General features: G+C 36.0%; 1 protein-coding gene across 3 annotated transcripts; it reads right to left on the minus strand.

Moving 5' to 3' along the window:
* Positions 1-1,791: 1,791 nt before the first annotated feature.
* On the minus strand, positions 1,792-4,549 carry LOC113286947. 3 transcript variants are annotated; one of them, XM_026535603.1, is made up of 7 exons: positions 4,195-4,549; positions 4,029-4,114; positions 3,649-3,762; positions 3,445-3,553; positions 3,087-3,210; positions 2,742-2,988; positions 1,792-2,360 (listed from the first exon to the last, which is right to left on the minus strand). In XM_026535603.1, the coding sequence occupies exons 1-7, from the start codon at positions 4,325-4,327 to the stop codon at positions 2,253-2,255; spliced, it is 921 nt and encodes a 306-aa protein (XP_026391388.1). In that variant the 5' UTR covers positions 4,328-4,549; the 3' UTR covers positions 1,792-2,252. The 3 variants fall into 3 exon arrangements, with proteins under 3 accessions (XP_026391388.1, XP_026391386.1, XP_026391389.1); XM_026535601.1 differs by having other exon boundaries at positions 3,649-3,861; XM_026535604.1 differs by lacking the exon at positions 3,649-3,762.
* Between the last annotated feature and the right edge of the window lie 16,685 nt (positions 4,550-21,234).

Raw genomic sequence — 21,234 nt, forward strand, 5'->3', positions numbered from 1 at the left:
CACAGTGGTGCGGCTGGCATGGCTGGCATACCTTGGCGCGGTAGCATGAGAATTAGGATTTGACATAGATGATGTCGGTCAATGTTAAGGGTTCTGCTGTGGAACATGGCACATTTAAAAAAAGGTACCCAGGTAATGCTTACGTAGGCATGCTGATCGATTCAATAAATGTGTTAACAGTCATAGTGACGTCATGTCGGTTTTACGGTTTTACGATTTTAACCCTAAGTTAAAAACCACCATCAACAACAAGTGACAAGCAAGTTGTTGCTGATGAACTATATCCTTACCATGAACCAACTACCGACCTAATTCGGGAATGACATCGAATCCCAAACCACCCAATCTGATTGTGGCATGAAACATGGGTCTAGTTAATTACTCAAACCATAAAAGTAACCTAAAAACACCTCATGTCAATCTATTTTCCCTCGACTATTCATATGGTAAAGGAAATGCCACCTGGTTTTTTCCGATATCCCATGTCTAAACTTTCAACTTTTATGAATCAAACTCCTTTGCACTTTTTTGAAATATCATCCTTGTAGGTTTTAACTATATATTTAGATATATGATACTCAAGAGAAATAACATAACTCACAAAAGCGTTACATGCAGGGACAAAGCTAGGATAACTCTGCCCTGGGGTCACACAAAAACTATTGACATTCATTTTTTATTTTTATTTTGACCCCATTACTGACACTAAGTTTCAACTTACTTTACATGTTTGCACCTACAAGGTACACAACCCTGAATCCAAACCTATTTTAATAAAATCCAAAATCCAATGGGACAATATGCCCTATATGCTTCCTCTCTACTCCGTCTCTGATTACACACTCTAAGTTGCACATATTTATAACTAATGGTAATCTGATTCAAAAACAAGAATATCAAATCTAACTCAGACTCAGTTATGGTTTATGAAATATCTATGCAGCATGGAAAATTCATATCTACCTCATGAGTCATATTGACGATTCTTACCGCGAGTAACAAGCAAGTTGGGTCCATGAACAATATGCTGAATATCCCGGGTAGAGCCAGGCCATAACAAGCCTTACCCTGATGGGCCTAGATTCTAAGCCCATTTTTCCAATCTCAAGCATGTTTTTACCGATCCCAAGTCTATTTTAGTTCCCAAACATTAGGTTTGGGACACACTAATTAAAAATGGTTTGTGCCACTTCTTTAAGAAAAAATAAAGTTCTTATAAGAAAAAAAAAATTATATGTAACTACAAGAATTTATTTATATACTTTGAACTTAAAAGAGATGGAGTTTTCAGCTAGATTTCTAATTCACATCCATACATTTTCTTCCATACTTAACTAATTGACCATCAATGCATATATTTCATATATCCGATGTATAATTCTTGAATGACATGTTATTCTCCGAATTAATCTCTTGATAAAGAGAATTAGTTCACTCCAGTATCCCAAAGTATTCATATAAAATAAAATGACAATTGTGAATTGTGAAATTGACCTAGAACATATGGTATAAGAATTTTATTTCACTTTTGAGAAAAATGTATTCGAATTACTTATAGTTTGATCTAATTTCAAAACAAAATCTAAATGAACTCCCACCATCTCACTCATGAATGAATTACTAGGGGGTATCTGTCTCATGAAAAACCCAAACTTCATGATCGCACTTCACAAGTATGTATTGCCTCGTTGGTCATGAACATAAATTCGGAATATGAACATAAATTCGGAATATGAACATAAACATGTCCCCTGTAATATGTGTAGAAAGAACCAGTCTATATGGCTTGGCTTGATTATATTTGGATGAAAGTTTATTACATTTGGTTATGTTTAGATGAGTCAGGTACAATGAGTCAAACTGAGCTGAGTCGACTCATAAATCTGAAATGTAAAAGATCAACACAGGACAGGAGAAAAACTGAAAATGCAGGAAAAATCAATACATGGAAAGGGGGGAACTGAAAATGCGCCTGCCAGATGACGAACCCACCCCTCCTGTGGATTTCGTAGAGGAAGAAATGATTGGTTGCTTGTTATTTTGAAGCTTGTTAGCAAAACAAAAGAAAGGTTCAGTTACTTCATTATGAATGGTAAGTTTTATATATGAGATTCTAAATTCCACCTTCAATAATATTCGACATTACCATTGCAAGTGCATAGAAGTGACAACCAGAAAAATTAAGAAGGCAATTTAACCTATGTTATGTATGTTTCTCTTTGTGATAGATCCGGTACTAGGCAGGTGTGAATTTACAGGAGACCAAGTGCCTTCAGCTGCTCAACATGCTCGGGTGGAAGAGGAGGTGGGGACCAATTGGAATCCGTCGCCAAGCCATCCACATCCTCAACTACATACTCCTGATTAGCATTTGAAGATAAGTCAATCCAAATAAACAGCGATAAACAAATAAAAAGTCAGCTACAGAATCACAAACTCGAGCATCCACTAAACTTATTGCTATAGAGAAATGTTTTCTATCAAAAGTGGCATGGCAAATAATGTGTACATGTCAGATCAGAAAGTTTGGCCAGTTATCCTTTGTGCACTGGAAATGGCATCTGTCACAAATTAGGTGGGTGATTCTAGCACAGTGTGGTTACATGATGAAAGGATGGTGGGATTTCTCAGTTTAGTTCCTCATGATCTGTCAAGAAGCACAGTTTCTAGAATGGGATGAAATGGAACCAATGCTCTAACACTGGTATGACAAAAAGTGAATGGAAACAGTTTTAACTCACTTTTGTCAGCATCATCTTTGCAAGTATGTGATAGTGCCTTTGCCAGATTCTTTGCCCAGCAATTGTAGCCACAAGAATGCTATAGATCAATCCAAAGAACACGAAGAGTACTAGTGTGATCACTGCACCAATGATAAATAACGATGCTCCTTCGCCAGCAACTGGTAAGCAAGCACAATCTCCAGCGCTTGTTAAACCCTGATAGCATGACATTAAACATGCAGCGGGACACCGAGGGTCTCTACACCTACAAGGATTGAAAAATGATATTATGTTTCTTTATAGTCCTATCATTTCAATTACGCGTACAGATGCTATTAATGTTACCAATGGAAGGAATTTTACCCACAGCTGCAGCAACAGTCAGTCAATTGTCGACATGGCTGAGCTAGATCACCTCTCACTCTACTGTCGAAACACGTCAGAAAGCAACCAGACAATCCAATCAAAACAAAAAGCAGCAATGCCCCTGCAAATCACCAGAAATAAGCTGATAAAAAAAAAAACATGCCCAAACTATTTGCTGACCAAAAATATGAAACTGAGTGCAATGAGATGATGAAGTGGGTCAAGAATGAAAACTTAACATTCCTGTCAAAGTGTTCACTTGTGAAATAAACCCATGGCATCAAACATGTTGCAGTATAGAAGGAGATAATGGGGAAGGACAGACGGCAAAATGGGAAGCATTCATGAGGCATACCACATATGTAATAGAAGCTAACTACGCCAGGAAATTCCAAGGCCAAGCGTAGCGCGAAGTTCTGAGATGCATCAACAAGATACACCAAATACGCCAATAAAGCAATTGCCTGAGCACAAAAGAAAAACAAAAGATTGGTAGCTGAACTCACCAAGATATACTAATTTATTAAAGAAAGAACGAAAGGGAACATCAAGGACTCACCAGCTGGAAACAGATAAAAATGAAAAATATATCTCTAGTGACAAAGAAACGGAACTTCAGCGTTCGCCATTTCCTATCTACGACCGTACTTTGCACACTCAGGTGGTATTGGGCCTTGCAAGTTGTGCAATGAGCGTAATGAATCAGATTTAAACGCATTAAAAATACATCAATGCACCAACAACTGCCGAGACTCGAGAGCATGCACATACTCTATTTTTAAGTTCCAAACACCGCCGTCCATACGACATATTCACAAATACAGGTTGGATTAAGGAAAATAAACAAGGGTTCCTCTTCCCACACTTGGTAAAAGAGAATGTTGTCAATGAAACAGCAATACAGTCTAATAGCTAATTAAGAGCAAAGGAATATCTTACCTTGATGGACCTCCATTGATCTAAACATTCACGGTGCACGTACTTCGCCGTTCCTTTGCACATACATGGAGCAATGAAACCCCTTTCTGTCAATAATAACAACAAGAATAAATTAGGACAAGAATTAAGGAATTTTCAACGTCGGAAAGCAAATTATAAGACGTACCATCAGTTTCAAGACAAATTCTGCACTGATTTTGTTCAAGTGATCCTCCTGCTTCAAGATCAATCTCTGTTGTTGGTTGAGTACTGATTGGAGTAGGAGGGGTTAGAAGAGAAACACTCTCTTGTCCCGCCATGGAGGATACCTAATTAAACTAAGCAATTGCTGCTTTGATGAATATGAAAATTCTCAGAGAGGACTTTGTGAAACAATGAATTGCCTTACCTCCTAAGGATTCCTCTTATTAGTAAGATTAGATGTTCATTAGAACTTATTACTTACAGTGGATCACCAGATTCAACACCAACTCGGAGGATTAATGCAGTTTCTATGGGGAATTTGGGGTTTATGCGAAGTTTTTTTCTTCTTTACGAAGGAAAGAAAATATCAGAAACAAATACTCGTGTACCAGCTTTTTATTGGGCAGTTGAATTGACCTGAGTTTGAGTTGGACCTTATTATGTTGACTGTAGAATACTCTCGGTCAAGACTTCGTTAACTAGCGAAAAAATGATTTTTGTTAAAGGAAGAGCAAAAAGAAATTAGAGGAGATCAAAAATCATTGTTGACTAGTTAATTAGGAGTGATTTAATATAAATGTTCGAGTCAGACACAATTACCCTTCGTGGTCACAAAATATTTCATACACGTTTAACATTTTACTAAAACCTAACCCTCTCATCGTCTTCTCCAACTCTAAGATAAAATACACTGTACATCGAATCAAAAATGTTAAGTTATGGTACCTGTTAGATTTAAAAAGAGGTGTGTTCACCAAAAATCAATATCAATTTCATAGGTAATGGAAAATCTTTCTATTATTCATCAAAAAAGTTAAAAGAATCAGTAGTATTATCGGTGATAAGATTATATTCAGCATTAGGACCCCATCCTATAGTAGGCAACACCTCCATCTTGATTGAATGGATCCGTACGTTAGGATGCGAAACATTTTGGCGCAAAATTTTCCTTTTTGACTGAAATCTCTAGATCATGATCTCACTTCTGTTGGTGATGATATGTAGATTTCTCCATCACTATCAATTGTTGTATAGGCTTATGTGGATTTCTTTTTATATGCACGACAGTAATTTCGTATTTATTATGATGACAATGGAAAGAAAAAAGTTCGCCACCATTAATCGAAGTTTAGTCTCTGTAATGGTTATTAGGATTGTAGAAAAGAACAAGACGAGGAGTAGGTTTAATGATGACTGTAATGTGAAAATTTCGTGTGGCTTGAAAGGGTAATTTAGTCCGACTCGTTGATATATATATAACTCGGTTCAACTAGTGAGTTGGCTAGGATTTTTGCTCTTCTCAGATCTCTTTTTGCTCTCCCTCTCACAAAAATCCGAAAATATATGCTACGTGGTTAGGATTAACAAAATTGATCAATGGACCAGTCCCGTGAAACCACTCTAACACCGCCTCTCAATAACTTTTTTTTACCGGGTCTTGTCTTATGTTGTTTAGTTTGAGACCCGTTGGTTTTAGAGTGGTTTTAGATTTTGGGGAATCTATTTTGGTATCCAAACGTTCCAAAACTTTTGAACTTCAAGACATTATTCTAAAATTAAAATTGTATCGCCGAATTAATTTCTGAGTAAGATTTTTCAAGGCGTGCCTTAGCACTCTATCAATCATCTTCTTTTATCATCTCAGCTCAGATTTATTGTATTATTACAGAAATGTCAAAATGATTAAAAAGTGTTTTCCAATACGCTTTCTTTTTTTTACTTTTCTTTTTTTTTTTTAGCGTTCTGAAGCATATCCGTTTTTTAAATGTGGCTCAACTCAGGCATTTTCACTAATGTCAAAATTGATGACAGTTTTTTTTTGTTTTTTGCTTTTTGAAGCATATCATCTTTTTAAACGTCAATTATTGAAATCCAAATTCATTTTCATCCTGGATAAACATGACAGGACATTGGCACCCCTTCCCTCAAGCATGACACGTGCAAGATTTCTTTTAGTGAATTAAATTGTACAACAAGGAAAAAAATGGTTTATAAACTGCAATTCACCGTTTTCAATAGTAAAACATCCATTAAGTATTACAAATGTCAAAACTAAAGCATTAAACGTTATCGCAATCGCAGTCATATTATCAATTGTTGATGTATTCAATATATGTTACTCAGATGACATTTGTTTTCGTGAAGTATTTGGCGCTCACTAGGATAAAGTTTGTCAAAGAAGCGTAGTTTTTCTCCAATATTCCATGTCTAAACTTCAGTTTTTGATAATTCAAACTCTTTTACACCACTCTCAAATATAAACCTCACAGGTTTGAACTATTTGCGTATATGTTACTCATAGATGGAAAATAAATGACTCAGGAAACAATTACACACCCTATGTTACATATAATGTAACTAATTACAATAATCTAATTCGAAAACACAATATCGAATTAATCTCAGACTCATGAATGAATTATGAAACATCAATGCAGCATGGGAAATCCATATCTCATGATTCTTACTTCACAACCAAGCAAGTTTCCAGTGAAGACTTATATGCCAACCATGAACATTTCCGAACTGCGGACCCAATCGTGGCATGACATAGAATTTCATGCTACTGGATCCGGTTGTGGCATGAAATTTGGGTAGAGATGCTTAAATTATAAAACTAACTTAAAAAAAAATTATGCCATGTCTTTATTTTCAACTTTTTTTATTTTTTCCTTAAATCCATGTGTCGTTGGTTGATTGCCTATAAAATTAAAACAGTGGTGCGCATTGACATATCACGTGAACACTTGTTAAAAACTATGCAGAAAATAGGCCTTTTGAACTGTCATGAGTCTTAGGTTCTAACCCACCAGACTTAGAGTTGGAGCACAGGTTTTCAAATCTGCCAAATGACATGTGAACTCGTACAAAATCGCAATTTTCCTACCAATCGGAGTTTAAAAAAAAAAGGATATATACAATAGTTTTCAATGGAGATCGATTATTGTCGTGGAATTCTCCATGGGAGCAAAACTTTGGAAGACTTACAGACTGTAGTTTTTATTTATTGTTGGCGTGCACAAATTCTCGTCAAAAACATTGTCAACGAGCTACTTTGATTGAATTTGTGAAGGGATTCTTCAATAGTGTTCTCCGATGTCCAAGATATATTCTCTCCTTTATTTTTTGATTGTTTCTTCCAATGTTTTGCAATCTGTAACTAGATAACATGTTTTCTTCTAACCATTTTCCTGCTTTTAGCAATGTTTTAGCTTCCGCATAAAGAGCCGAAGAAGCCCCATATGATCCTGCTGAAATGTGCGTAAATTCCTCTTGATCTACTTATATATGGTAAAATTTGGATAAGGGATAGAAGTGTCATTTCAATACATAAGACAAAACTCAACTCTCACGAGAGAGATTAATCCCTCAAGGCACCCATAGCTATGATTTCTAGTATACGTCCCCGCGAGACACTTCTAGTCGTGATGCCATGATTCCTAGCTCACATCCTCGACGAGATACTGCTGGTCACGTAGTTTTTGTAGAGCGTAAAACATCCCCGGCAGACTTATGAACTAGAAAAACCACAATTCCAGCATGTCTTCATGAGATGCAGCTGGTTGTGATGCCATAATTCCTAGTATAAATCCTCGACGAGATAGTTCTGGTCATGTAGGATCTATAGATGTGTAAAAACGTCCCCGATAGACTTATAACCCATGGAGGATACATACATGTCTCCTATAATAACGACTTACTCTATTTTAGATCGAGGACTGAGTCCTAATACATCATCGCAAAATACACTGGTCATGTCTACTCTAGGCTCTGACTCGACTTACTAAGGCTTTCGAATAATTCCTAGGACATTCGCGCGAGACAAGTTGGTTATTCTGCCTTTGGGCCCTTTCGACAGACTCCTAGAAAATCCTTTAGAGATACACTGGTCATGCTTGCCGCACAATATGAAAACAATTGAATCCTAACACATTGTTGCAAGATACGATGGTCAAAGATAATTGATACGAAGTCTTGCAGTGATATTATTAGGCGTGCAAGGTTTCCTTTCTATCCCGAATATGTCTGAGATGACTTCGGAGAGACTCAATCGCGTCAGCCAAAATCCCAAACATCCTCAGTCGCGTCATCCAAGTCTTATACGGCCTTAGTCGCGTCATCCAAGTCTCAGACAACCTCAGTTGCGCGTGTCGCCTAAATCTCATATTGCCTAAGTCGCGTCATCCAAGCCTTAGATGGCCTTATCCGAGATGAGCCAGCTCGTCTGAAGAGTCTTATACAAGCGTAAGACTCAGGCACAAGCCTAACCTAGGGCTCAAGACTTTTCTTAGCGTGTCAAACACACTCATGGCTAGTAAATTGGGCATGAACTGTACATGTCTATATAAAAACGTGGATAAGCTCACTTGAGCTCCGCATACTCAACAAAGGCACCCACAAGCAGTAATACGGTCTCAACATGTCTTATGTGTTAAATTTTCAATTAAGGTGTCAATCTGTTGATGTATCATGTTAGGGTTTCGATTATTAACAAAATATTTTGATTAGGGTTTCGGTTTTGTATGAAATTTTCGGTTTCAATCATCGTTTTTGGAATCTGTTAATCGATTTTATCTGATGATATTTGGTACATTTTACAGGGCTTCGATTTTTTTTTAATCATTAGGTTTTCATTCATCAACTTTTAGAATTGATTTTAGTATGATGCTTTAATGGATTAAGGGTTTCTTAGTAATATGTAAGCAAATGATGTAAGTAGTTTAATGGTTTATTCTTCTTTGGTTATGATGGTATGTGTTAGAGTGATAAAAAAAATAAAACTATGGTTTATGAAATCGAAATTATTTGGGTTTTCGATTAAACATGATATCCATCAAAACAAGAATAATATAAACTTAGTTTATCGTTGTTAACACTCTAAAAAGATTATCTCATTAGAAAATGATAGATAAGTCAACAAGAATGTCAAAAAGCAACTTTTTCACCTTTATATTATCGTTGTTTGAAGAATAATATAAACCTAATTTTGTTTACAGGCTGTGAGTAGGGAAATTAGAAAGATTCTGGCTGAAAGAGAAACCAACTTTAATTAACATTGCACTTGATTATTGAAGCAAAACATATTGTTGCACAAGAGGATGAAAGGGATAAGTTTGTTGTTGAGAAAGCAGATCAAGATAAGAAGGATGTTGTTTTCAGAGAACAGGTAAGCAAATTTTCAATATTTTGACCTGTGAGGCCTAGTTAGTTTTCGCGGTATTAGTTTTCAGTTCTTGATTTTTGAAAATTAATTTGTAGTTCGTTTCAGTCTGGACTCGGTGGAACTAAGATAATTGGTACATTCTTGGGTGTTCAATTCCATACTAACTAATTCCTTATTGGAATAACCAGAGAGGAGTCAAAAGTACTTAGCTAACAGGTCAAGTTATTGCAAACAATCCATCCTTTATCACTTTGTGGAAGATTGAAGCTACAAGGGAGATATCGTCGACTATAACGCAGTTTGCGGACAAGGTATACTTGAGCTCAGATGACCTATTGTTGAATCTTCAGAGCATGAACTTGGATCCAGCCATCAAAAAGAAGTAAAACAGCATTTCAAGGTTGGGTACTTTGTTTTTAGTAAATGTTTGTACGTTTATATGGTTAAAACGTTATTGAAAAGATAGAGATACTGAATTATTCGTTTAGGATGACTTATCTATCATTTTCTCTATTTAGGATTATTTGTTTCCGATGAATTTCATATGTTTGACCATTTCTGGGTGACTTAGATGATGAATTCTGGTATCATTTGGGGATATTGTGCAAACCCATTGGGGATATTTCAATGAACTGATCACAAACTTCATTGAAATATTTACGATCTTGTGTTATTATAAATAGGGATTTAGGAATTAGTATTTGTTTCCCAAGTGCACTAATAAAGTAAAGAAAAATACATCATTGTTGTCGAATTAGTACAATGTGTGAGTTCTGATTGTTGTTAGTTTTGGTTGTGTTGATTCACCATTATATTGTTGCACAGATGTGCTGAACATTACAGTGTTTTTCCCCATAGAAAGTCCCATGTACTAGACAGTTATATTTTTTGCTGATTTTAGGTAATTCATAAATCTAGTTTGTAACTTTGAGGTATTGATAGATACCTCTCGAAGAATAATTTTTTAACATTTTTACTGAAGCATCTTCCCGCTATGATCTTCAGTAAAGAAAATCTAGAGATGTCATACCTGGACCAGCTCTTAAAAATAGGCTCTTGACTAAGAATGTGGTATGCATTGTTCTCAAATTATGTTGTTTTTTACTCAACTAACATTTATGGATAAAAATTTGTACCTAAGTGTACAAACTAGATGGTGCAATTTATACGAATTTGTTTGCTAATTTCTGAAATGTATACCTCAATTTACAGGAAGGTCTTGTAGTTGGAAGGACTTTTACTTCACTAGGAAATTATCAAATTGATGGAAATAAAGAAATGCTAGAAAAGAAACCTGTTAGAGAACTGCTCGGTCGAACTCGCAAGCGTTGCTATCTCAAGCTTGTTTGTCAAGTTTAGTTGTCAAAACTATAAGTCTTGATTTCTAGTGTACTTATAGCTAAGTCTCAGATTAGGATATTAAGTGTAGTTGAGCTTTAGACTTCACGGCGTCTATCGAATGAAGACGAAGAACTACTCAAGCGAACTTGTAGAACTTCATCAAAAAAAGGTATGTGGATACTTGAACTCATATATCACTCAGAAGTATATCTGCTCTATCTCTTATTTGAGACAAAAATCTTATTGATATATAGACTTCAACTATACACATTTGATATTTCGAACCGAGTTTATCTCGCTTATTTATTTCTCGAAATATGTGTTGGTAAGCTTTCGATTTAACCAAGTTCATCTTTTATTCTTGACGAAAGTCAAAAGATGATCATTTGAAAATTGCCTTGTAACATCTTACATGATTTGTGTGAGACATTCATTTGATGTATATTCGGAATGTTTCGTATTGATTATTCAATTACTTGAAAATTTATTTGAAGCTAATAGTTTGTGTGAGATAGCTATTGTTGTCTTCCAATAATATTTCAATGATTGAAATGAGGGTTTAGAAAACGTAACCATAATTGGATATAACCATTGTCTGTATTCATATTTGTGTAAAGTCCAAAACCGGGAACCATGGTATGCGTACTCGTACGCGTACTGGTTGGTGGTTGGAAGTCCTGGAACTAAGTATGCGTACCCGTACGCATACTGGCGGAAGTTCAAGTTCCGTGAATTTCTGCTGGATTCTGTAAGTGTAATATGGTATGCATACCCGTACGCATACTGGCGTAACCAAAACTCAGTCCGTCTACTTAGGTATGTGTAGCCGTTTGCATACATAAGTAGGTTATGTTCTAAAATCGGTTTGTTCATGAACTAATACATTTATATAATAAGGAACGCAATCTTGTTCAAAACTTGGCTATAAAGTTCATGAAATGATTCGAGTGAATCAAAATCGATTTTGCTTCGATTGTGTCTTGTATACTTCTAAGAGAATATAAACAATTGAATAACTCTCTAACTAGTTTCATTTGAGTCATTTGAACTAGTTGTGATGAAGATGAATAAGGTTGATATGAAAATGCTCATATGGGTAACCATTGGTTAACTATTGTTGAACCAACTAAGTGTACACGTTTAGGTATGGTCACCTTTATCTAAATGATGGTACATTTAATTTGTGTATAACAAGCTAAGTTCGATCTAACGGTTGAAAGATATTAGATTGAATATGATCAGGTTTTTATTTAACGGTAAATATTGAATGCTTTGTTACCAAGGTAACATTGATTGCAAATCCTGATTTGAAGACTATATAAAGGAAAACTCTAGTAACTGGGAAACCTAATCCCTACACCTCCAGTATGATACTAGTTGTGACTAGAGTTGGTTCTCCTTTAACCTTAGGTTTTTCCAAAACCTTGTAGGTTAATGACTTGAAGACTTCATTGGGATTGTGAAGCCAGACCCAACTATTTTCTCTGTAGTTGCGTGTTATGATCTTGTTGTTTTCTATTGTGATTGAGTACTATGTTCTTTTAGATTTTATCGATATTTATTCCCCGATAGGCAAGATTAAAAAGTAGACACAAACATCTTTGTTTCATCGTTTGTGATTCCACAGTATCTTGTTTCGTTAATCGATTAAGATTACTGTGAGGTGAATGATAATACTAGGCTGTTCTTGGGGAATATAAGTCCGGTTTATCAATTGGTTCCTGTTCAGCTTGATTTATCAAAATATGGAACAAAACTCGTAGGTATATATATCGTAGACAGATTTATCTATCCAATAGACTTTTATGTGTGATACAGATTTGTTTATTAAGTCTTAGACTTTGGGTCGTAGCAACTCTTAGTTGTGGGTGAGATCAGCTAAGGGAATCAAGTGCGCAGAATCCGGCGTGGTTCAAGAGGCGTAAGGAACGCAACTGTACCTTGATCAGTGTGAGATTGGTTAGGGCTCAAATACATTCCAGTCCGAAGTTAACTAGTAGTAGGATAGTGTCTGTAGCGGCTTAAAATCTGGACTAGGTCCCGAGGTTTTTCTGCATTTGCGGTTTCCTCGTTAACAAAGTTTCTGGTGTCTGTGTTATTTCTTTTCCGCATTATATTGTTTGTCTTTATATTTGAAATATCACAGGTTGTGTGTAGTTCAATCAATTAGATAATCCAACCTTTGGTTGTTGATATAAATTGATTGACACTTGGATATTGGTTACTGATACCGTCCAAGTTATTTCTTATATTCAATCAGGCTCGAAAATTCCTATTTGTTTGATTGCGGATTTAATTGAGAAATTGAGATATAACTCTTTGACATACTTTTCTTAAGATTGAGTCTGATTGTCTAGTTAATTCTCTTGAAAGTATATTGGAGTTAGTCCATACAGATTGCTAAGCGAAATATTGGGTGTGGTTGTTAGACCCCCGCTTTTTCAAAACCATCAAGTTCTTGAGGGTTAACAAGTACGACTTCATGACATGTTTAGTTTCACTCTTTGGTGTTCACCCTCTCTGTTCAAATGGGCCTCGCAGTTGCTGTAAGCTTCTTTTCCATTCTCGTATTTGTATTATTATATACTTATAATCAAATATGTTAATCATGCTCTTACACTAAATTGGCTCTATAAACACTCGCTCTGATATCTGATTGGAAGAATTTGTGATGCTTTGTTCGAAGGTTAATTGAATGATGCTCTATTGTGAGATCAAAAAGGTTGGAGAACAAAGCAGCCATTAGGTCCCTTAGCAGCTGCAACATTTGTAAGTTTCTACGTAGTATCTCCTTATACTGATTTAAGTTTGAAGAACTTAGGAACTTCATACGTTATATGAATTGATCTTAGGAGCTTGGTAGTTTCTGTGAGATGAACTTAGGAACTTAATAAGTTTTTATGTATTCCTTCAGAATTTAATACTTAGCAAAAAAGAATTTGGTACTTGGAAGAATTTGTAAGTTTTGTAAATTGAATGAATATATATTTGAAAAGAATTGAATGGATGTTGATATGAATCCAATGAAAGGTGTATGCAGGTTATTTCCGGCAGAAAATGAACTGCCAGTCAACATTGTTCTGGTCAAAATTGATCAACATTGACTAATTTTGACTAGGTCAATGTTTGACTGGCGGTAATTTTTTTGATGTTACGAAAAAAATTCGTAACTTCTTTAAGATGTTTCAATATATCACGTGGTAACTGCTTTAAGCTGTTTCATAAAGACATGTAGTAGCAGATGCCTGCTGTTACAACCTTCCAGTTACAAAATATTCGTAACTGCTAACCCCTGTTACGAAATTACACTTAGTAACTACTTCTCACTGTTACATCCACTATTACAACCCAGAATTCGTAACAGCCAATAAGTCGTTACAAAAAATGTAACGCCTCGATTCGAAACAGAGCATAGATGTTTTAGAACCCCATTTTGTAACAAGTATATTCTGTTTCAAATCGGGAAAAATGGAGTAGTGCAATAGTACGGTCTCAACGTGTCATATGTGACCGTCCATAGAGACAGGGAGCTCAATGATGTAGTTTTTCAAGTGGTAAATAAAAGTTCATTCAAAAACTTGTAAAGATTTGATTTCACACTTAATTTTGGTTTCAATTAATGTTACGAGAGACTAGGACTCAGGATTCCACCAATAAATCCATTCATGCGATTCATATAGTTATTCTAGACAATTATAGCTCAAATATAATATTGACTCTGTTTCTTTGTCAAGGTAGATTTTTGAAAAGCAACGACTATAAATCTAAAGCATGGGATATCAAAAGACTTAACCTAAGTATAACCCATCAATTGAAATCACAACCGTTCAATAAAAACCATAAAACAATTAATAATCCTTACAAAAAGTCATGAAAGAATTAAATATAATTACCACAAGCATGAAACATGGCTTCCTCCATCATCCCAGTGTTGGGGTTTAGCTCATGATGTCGTACAAACTCTCAAAAGATAGAGACATGGCTCAAAGAGTGTTTAAAGATGGAAGTACAAGGAAAATCACCAAAACAGATCAATTGCAACGTTTATATGCGTGGCAGATCAACTGTTACTAACGATACAAAAGATGTAAGACTGCTGGGAACGATACTATGTGTGTCGTGGATAAACCACACTTTTCTGCGACTGACTTGGGTCGTCTAATGTTCTTCAGCTTCGTCTTCTTCCTCCTGCTGCTGCAACTTTCTCTGCAGCGTGATTTCTTCGTACCAGAGCCTCTTCTAAACTGTGTAAAGCCCCCAAACTACTCGACTCCTTTTATAGCCCACGGGTCGATTTAATCCCCAAGAAATCTCCTTTTTCTTTTTGCCAAAGTTACGGGTTTTATCTATTCTTTCCATATCCTCATACGCGGCTTCAAACACTCCCTGTTTTGCTTCTCACGCGTCTTCCAAGTATAATCCAACGTCCCAGACTCTCTCAAAGATAGTCTTAACTTCAACAGAGAATCCTATTTCCTTATCTTCCTGATAGTTTCCATATATCAACCAAAATCCAGTGAAAAACTTCACCTCCCTGTTTTAGACAACTCGATGATTTCCTCCTCTATTTTCGAATCTAGAGGGATTACCATCCCTTTTTTGATGAATCTAGTGAATCCCAACAAATATCCACGTCAAACTCCGACTAAATCTGCTCCTAGTCATCAACAGAACTTCGATAAACTTCCACCTCCTCTGTTTCACTCCAACACGGTTGCCCAGCCCAAAATACTCGATCCAAACATACACACCAACCTTGTCAGGCTCTAACAGGTCCATTCCAACGAAAATAAGCCATTGAATCTCCATAGAAATCGCTCAAAACTCCAACCCTAAATCTGCCTGCGTCTGCACTATTTTCCCAACAATTTGAAATTTGAGTTTGGGAAGAAAGGTGGTCGCCCCTATCCAGAGTGGGGGCGCGATTAGAAGCTGCCTGGAAATGGGATGCCCCTTAGTAATTAGGTTACGTCTTATCCAAAGTGAGGGTCCGAATAGAAAATGTCCTCCCATGAACGCAAAAAAACACTTTTCGAGCCAATTTCACCGCAAAACCTTATTTCTCCAAAAACACCTACAAAAACATAAAATAATCAAATAAGTATAAAATCGAGCACTAACAGTACACATAATTGAGATCAAAATAGACATATAAATGTGTCTATCACTCAACCTCGGCTTCTCTCACACTCTACACATGATTTCTTAGGCATTCCATGCACGTGAGTTATCCTAGTCATTCTCACAAATCATAGAATATTTATCTCTCTCAATACATGATCACAAAGGCTGAATCAGGTTCACACAAATAAGGGGATATCAATTAGGGTTTTGGTCTGGAGGTTTACGGCACGTGTGATAAACACCCGGCCTATTTTTCAACGTGTAAGAGAGTAAAGGCGGTGAAATAACAAGATAAACCCAGCCTAGTTTATCTCTATCTATTCTTGAAGAGACGAGAAAAGTGTTCCGCATGGCAAGCAATCCATATCTTCACCGACCTGAGATTAGATAATTCAGCTATAAATAGGTCATCTATTTCTCCAAGCTAACACAACTTTCTCGTAACCTCTTAGAGAAATAATTTTTTCTCTGATCTCTTTCTTCATCTGCTTCCCTCCCTAAGACCGTCCCTAAGCCTCCTTTCTTATGACTGAAGAAGTCTTTAAACGGACACTGTGCATGGTTTAGGCGAAGACTGTTCGTGCTCAACCTCCCGTAACCCACTTTCAAAACCCTAAAATCCCACTTTTAGCCTCTCACCGATTTTAGGCAACTACACTGCTGCATAAAGAATAAACGCATATCCCATTGAAGAATCTTCTTGGTTAATGGATGCATCTATAAAGATTATCCAATTAGAGTTAATGAAAGACCATGAGGTATGCTTTATTTTTCCTTGATATTGTTTACCTGAAGAATTGTCTATTGGGTAGCTAGATTGTAAAAATCTCTTTATTTTCTCAATCAGGTTTGTTGGATCTGGTTTTATTTTATCAAAAGTAACTAAGCATCTATATTTCCAAATGAATCAAATTACAGTAGCAATTTTCTCCATGAAATGCGTAAATTTTGGGTCGGATATCCATTTTTATTCCCATGTGCTTATCGGGCCCGTTAAGACTTGAGAGTTTACTTCATTTAAAGGATACCCGAACCAAATGGATCTTGCAAAAGCGCACTGGCAGAAGAGGTGTTGTTATAGTTCTTGGCATAAAATTTAATATCAAATTAAAAATCTGAAACAGATTCATAAAAGAATGCAATTAGCATGAGTAAACTTCTACGGCCACTGAAATCACTAAACAATTCTTATATTGTTCTTGGATTACACTATCCTACACATGGATGAAGGGAGGGGCTGCTTATGGGGTTTATAGTCCCCGCAACATTTACAATTTCATCGAGAACATGCTTAGTATCTCAATGCTTTTTCAAGTTACGTGGGTGCAAACTTGGTGTGGCATGATTGAAATTTTTATCAAATGTGGGGTCAAATGTAAACCACAAAATTGGTCAATTAACCCAATAACGACAATTCCTTGGTGAAAAAGACATGTAAAATTGATACTGTTTAAATGGACGAGAATGTAAAAATAGTCATGATGTAAACAGTTTCATCCTACCCATTTTCAAATACTTTTTCTTATTTTTAATTTACATCAGGATGCATCCAGTTTCACCCTCGTTATTTTTAATTTTAAGTCAGGATGAATCCATATTCTTTCTTGCTATTTTTTTGGTGTCCATTTCACCCATACTAATTTTTACTCGTCCATTAGAACCATGTTTTAAAAATATTTAGGTAATTCACCCAATTTCTCAATGTAAACTTATACTAACGGTCTAATTTTTCTCTTCTTTATTGACTTTTACCCGATTAAAAATAAAGAAAAGAAACAAAACCATGCCAGCAAGAAGATTTGTGGATGATGACAAATAAATTGAACTAAAATCTTGCATAGAAAATTAATTATCGTAATTGTTTTTCGCAAAAATGGTAAGCTTTTGTACCTGGTGAGCTTCCATATTACTTTATATTGTAGTAAAAATCTTCATTGATTTTTTCTCTCATCAATGCCAAAATAAAATTTGTTCTGACCCCATAGCATATTTTTCGGCTTTGTCCCAGGTCCTATACTACCATCACCAAAAGCTTCATCCATTATTTCAAAAACCTTTAAACAACGAATATTGAAGGGATATCATCATCAATATCATCTTGAATTGCACGAAATCGACGAGATATCTGACGTCCTAGGATTTTCTCACTGATGGTATTGCATCAAACTCTCAGATAATCAACATAAATTTATTACAGAGAAGATAGGTTTTCATTGTAGGACTTTTAGGGAAGTATTGAATGAAGTGAATATAAAGAGGCGTTGTACAAAACCTTAATAAGGTAACTACTATGTGTAACTGTGTACTGCATGAATAGCATGGTGGATTATCTTGAACTACTTGACTTATCCTGCACTGCAGTACAAGTCGTGTCTTGCACTTCATTATCCCCCCTCAAGCTGATGGGTGGTGGAGCAACCTGAAGCTTGGATCGAAGTAAGATGAAGAGAGCAGCGTGGTGAGAGCATAGTCAGTAGCTGTTGGTGTGGTGAGAGCATTTTTGTGGAGCTGAAAGTGAGTGGGTAGAGTCCATTTTTATGTGGTCCTTGGAAAAGGATCTTCCCAGAGTTGAGATCCTTCACAGAAAACCCATTGGAATCAAGTGTTAATGAGCAGTGATTGTCAGTTGTAAACTTATGAATGGAAAGAAGATTATCATATGATGCAGGGACTATGAGGACATTATCTAAGTGAAAGGGATATTTATGAACATGTTTAATGGAATTTCCCTTGTGAGTGATAGTCATACCTTCACCATTGGCAGTGTGAATAACTTCTACACCATCATATGGAGTTACTTCTTGACAACCTTCAGTGGTGGATGAAATGTGATGGTTGGCTCCACTATCAACAATCCACTCCTCAGTATCAAATATTTCAGCAACTTCAAGCATTGCATTTAGATTTGTGGGTGGTGCTCTCCCTTGATAAGTAACATTGAGTCTGTGAACACAGGTTGTTGCAATGTGATTTCTCATTCCTCAGAGTTGACATGGAATTTTCTCATGGTCAGGTTTTCCTCTGCCATAGTTTTGTGTTGAATAATGCAGGATTTGGGTATCTGCCACCTGCATAGCCTCTGCCCCTGAAGGAACCTCTGTTGTGTGTGTTATAACCTCCTCTGGGTGGTAGTAAGAGCCGTTGTTTTCCATGAAGGCATTTGCATCTAGGTATGCTTGATCCTTAGCATTCTTGAGTCTTTCACCAATAACAACTGCTTCACTGAGAAGGTTGTTGTGCAGTTAAATACATGTGATAGGTGGGTATCAATGTCTCATGAAAGTGGCAAAGGGTATATAGTCTGAGTTTAGGGCTTTGAGAGTGATAACTACCAGTTCTTTGTCAGAGATGAACTCACCTGCTGCATCTAATTGGTCAGAGAGCAGTTTGATTTCACTGATAAGTGCAGGAATAGATTTATCTCCCTGTGTAATGGACAACAGTTTGGTGCGAAGCTGGAGAGAGTGAGTTGATGAGGCTCTGCCAAAACGCTCTTCAATGCTGGTCCATAGCTGATGTGAGGTTTCAAATCTGGAGAAATAGGCAATAACAGACTCTGAAATTGTTGAATTGAGCCACATGATAATTTGAATACAAGGGATTTTCGATTCCATTTAATTGATTTCGTTGATTTGTGTATTGTGGAGGGCATTGATGGGAGCCATCTAAGTATTTCATGAGCTTGTATTTTTGAATCCCAGGTTTGAGAAGATTTTTCCAGGTGATAAAGTTATCTTCGGTAAGTTTGAGAGGAACAAAATTTGTTAATTGATTTAAGGGAACTTTAGAGAACGAATTTGAGGTTGGGTTTTCCATATTCGTTGCAGAAAAAGAGAAATCTCAGAGAATAAGAGATAAGGTGATGAGTTGCAGGGGAAGAAGAAGAGTTCTTCTCTGAAAGAGAGAGATTAACACAACAACAGATGCAGATTTGAAGATGGCGGCGGAGAGAAAATCACTAGCAGCAAAGAGAAAATAGGAAGCAGGATCGAAAGAATCAGAGGTGAAGAAGAAACTCTAACCTCCCTTGTCTGATACCATGATGGTATTGCATCAAACTCTCAGATAATCAACATAAATTTATTACAGAGAAGATAGATTTTCATTGTAAGACTTTTGGGGAAGTATTGAATGAAGTGAATATACAGAGGCGTTGTACAAAACCCTAATAAGGCAACTACTATGTGTACGTGTGTACTGCATGAATAGCATGGTGGCTTATCGTGAACTACTTGACTTATCCTAAACTGCAGTACAAGTCGTGTCTTGCACTTCATTACTCACAAGAATTGTTATACCGAAGTAACCAAAAAGAGTGACTTTTTACCAAAAGAACAAGATAATCAATTTGGGACTTCTATTTCATCTCTGGTTCTCTGCTCCAGATTCATAATCCTACGCAAACTTAACTCTCACATACCTTCGTTGATTCCGAAACTCATGTTAATTTCCTTCATATGTACAACACTAATATTTGTTTCTAATTCTTTTTCTTACTGGGTATTTTTTTTCTTGTTCTCTCAGAAAATTGATGTAAGGAACCCAATTTAAATAAAGTAAAAATCCTATCATTTCACAAAGAAACCTTAGATTTATATACGTGTTTTGTTTGAATTAATTGAATATAAAGGGGGAGTTTGAGATTAAGTTATTGAGTGAATTAAAGTTGTTAGAGATGAGACTACCTGAAAATTTTGAAGGTGGGATTTATAATTGGGAATTCTTTTTCTGATCTTGGGAAAGTCTTGGATTAGTCCGTGGTCTTGGTCTAGCTGAGAATCACTTGATATGCAAGTTCCTCTCTCTAAACGTTAGTTTTAATCCAAGAATAAATGCATGACGAAGTCAATCATTATTGATAATAAAAAATTAAAGTATTAAAATTAACTAGGTCATACCAACAACATAACGGTCAACGTCAAGTCAATGTACCAACACTTAATTAATTTTTTGAATGCTAGGTACCAAAGCAAGGTGTTGGATATTTGTTGAATACCAAATGTTAAATAATTCATTTGTGAACTACCATGTAGTGTGTAATCAATTTTCATTTATCTATTCGATGTTTATAATTCGTTTTTTATCAGAAAGAAATTTTTACTCGTTCAAGGTGCCTATGTAATCAAAAAGGTGAAGAACAAAAATACTAACACAAAAGTACTAGATCTTAGTCTGATAACTGAAGCAGAAGTGCTTCTTCTTCTCCAGAAGTAGAAGTCAGAAGCAAAATATTTTTCTTCACATTTAACTTTTTTGCTTTCAGAAGTCATTCTGAAACTGTGTACACAAACTAACTTCTGACTTTTCCTCTTCATTAATTATAATAATGAAATATCCTTATACATATATTTATATGTAGATTGTATCAAACCATGCTTAAGTTCCATCTAAGAA

This window comes from Papaver somniferum, chromosome 6, assembly GCF_003573695.1.
Source record: "Papaver somniferum cultivar HN1 chromosome 6, ASM357369v1, whole genome shotgun sequence".
Lineage (NCBI taxonomy): Eukaryota > Viridiplantae > Streptophyta > Magnoliopsida > Ranunculales > Papaveraceae > Papaver > Papaver somniferum.

What these genes read in the sequence shown, in the direction of transcription:
- LOC113286947 (XM_026535601.1), bottom strand. Translation starts at nt 4,327, where the DNA reads ATGGCGGGACAAGAGAGTGTTTCTCTTCTAACCCCTCCTACTCCAATC. An exon ending in TTTTTATCTGTTTCCAGCTG is followed by an intron (nt 3,554 to 3,648) that starts GTGAGTCCTTGA and finishes TTTTGTGCTCAG; the next exon opens with GCAATTGCTTTATTGGCGTA. An exon ending in TAGCTTCTATTACATATGTG is followed by an intron (nt 3,211 to 3,444) that starts GTATGCCTCATG and finishes GGTGATTTGCAG; the next exon opens with GGGCATTGCTGCTTTTTGTT.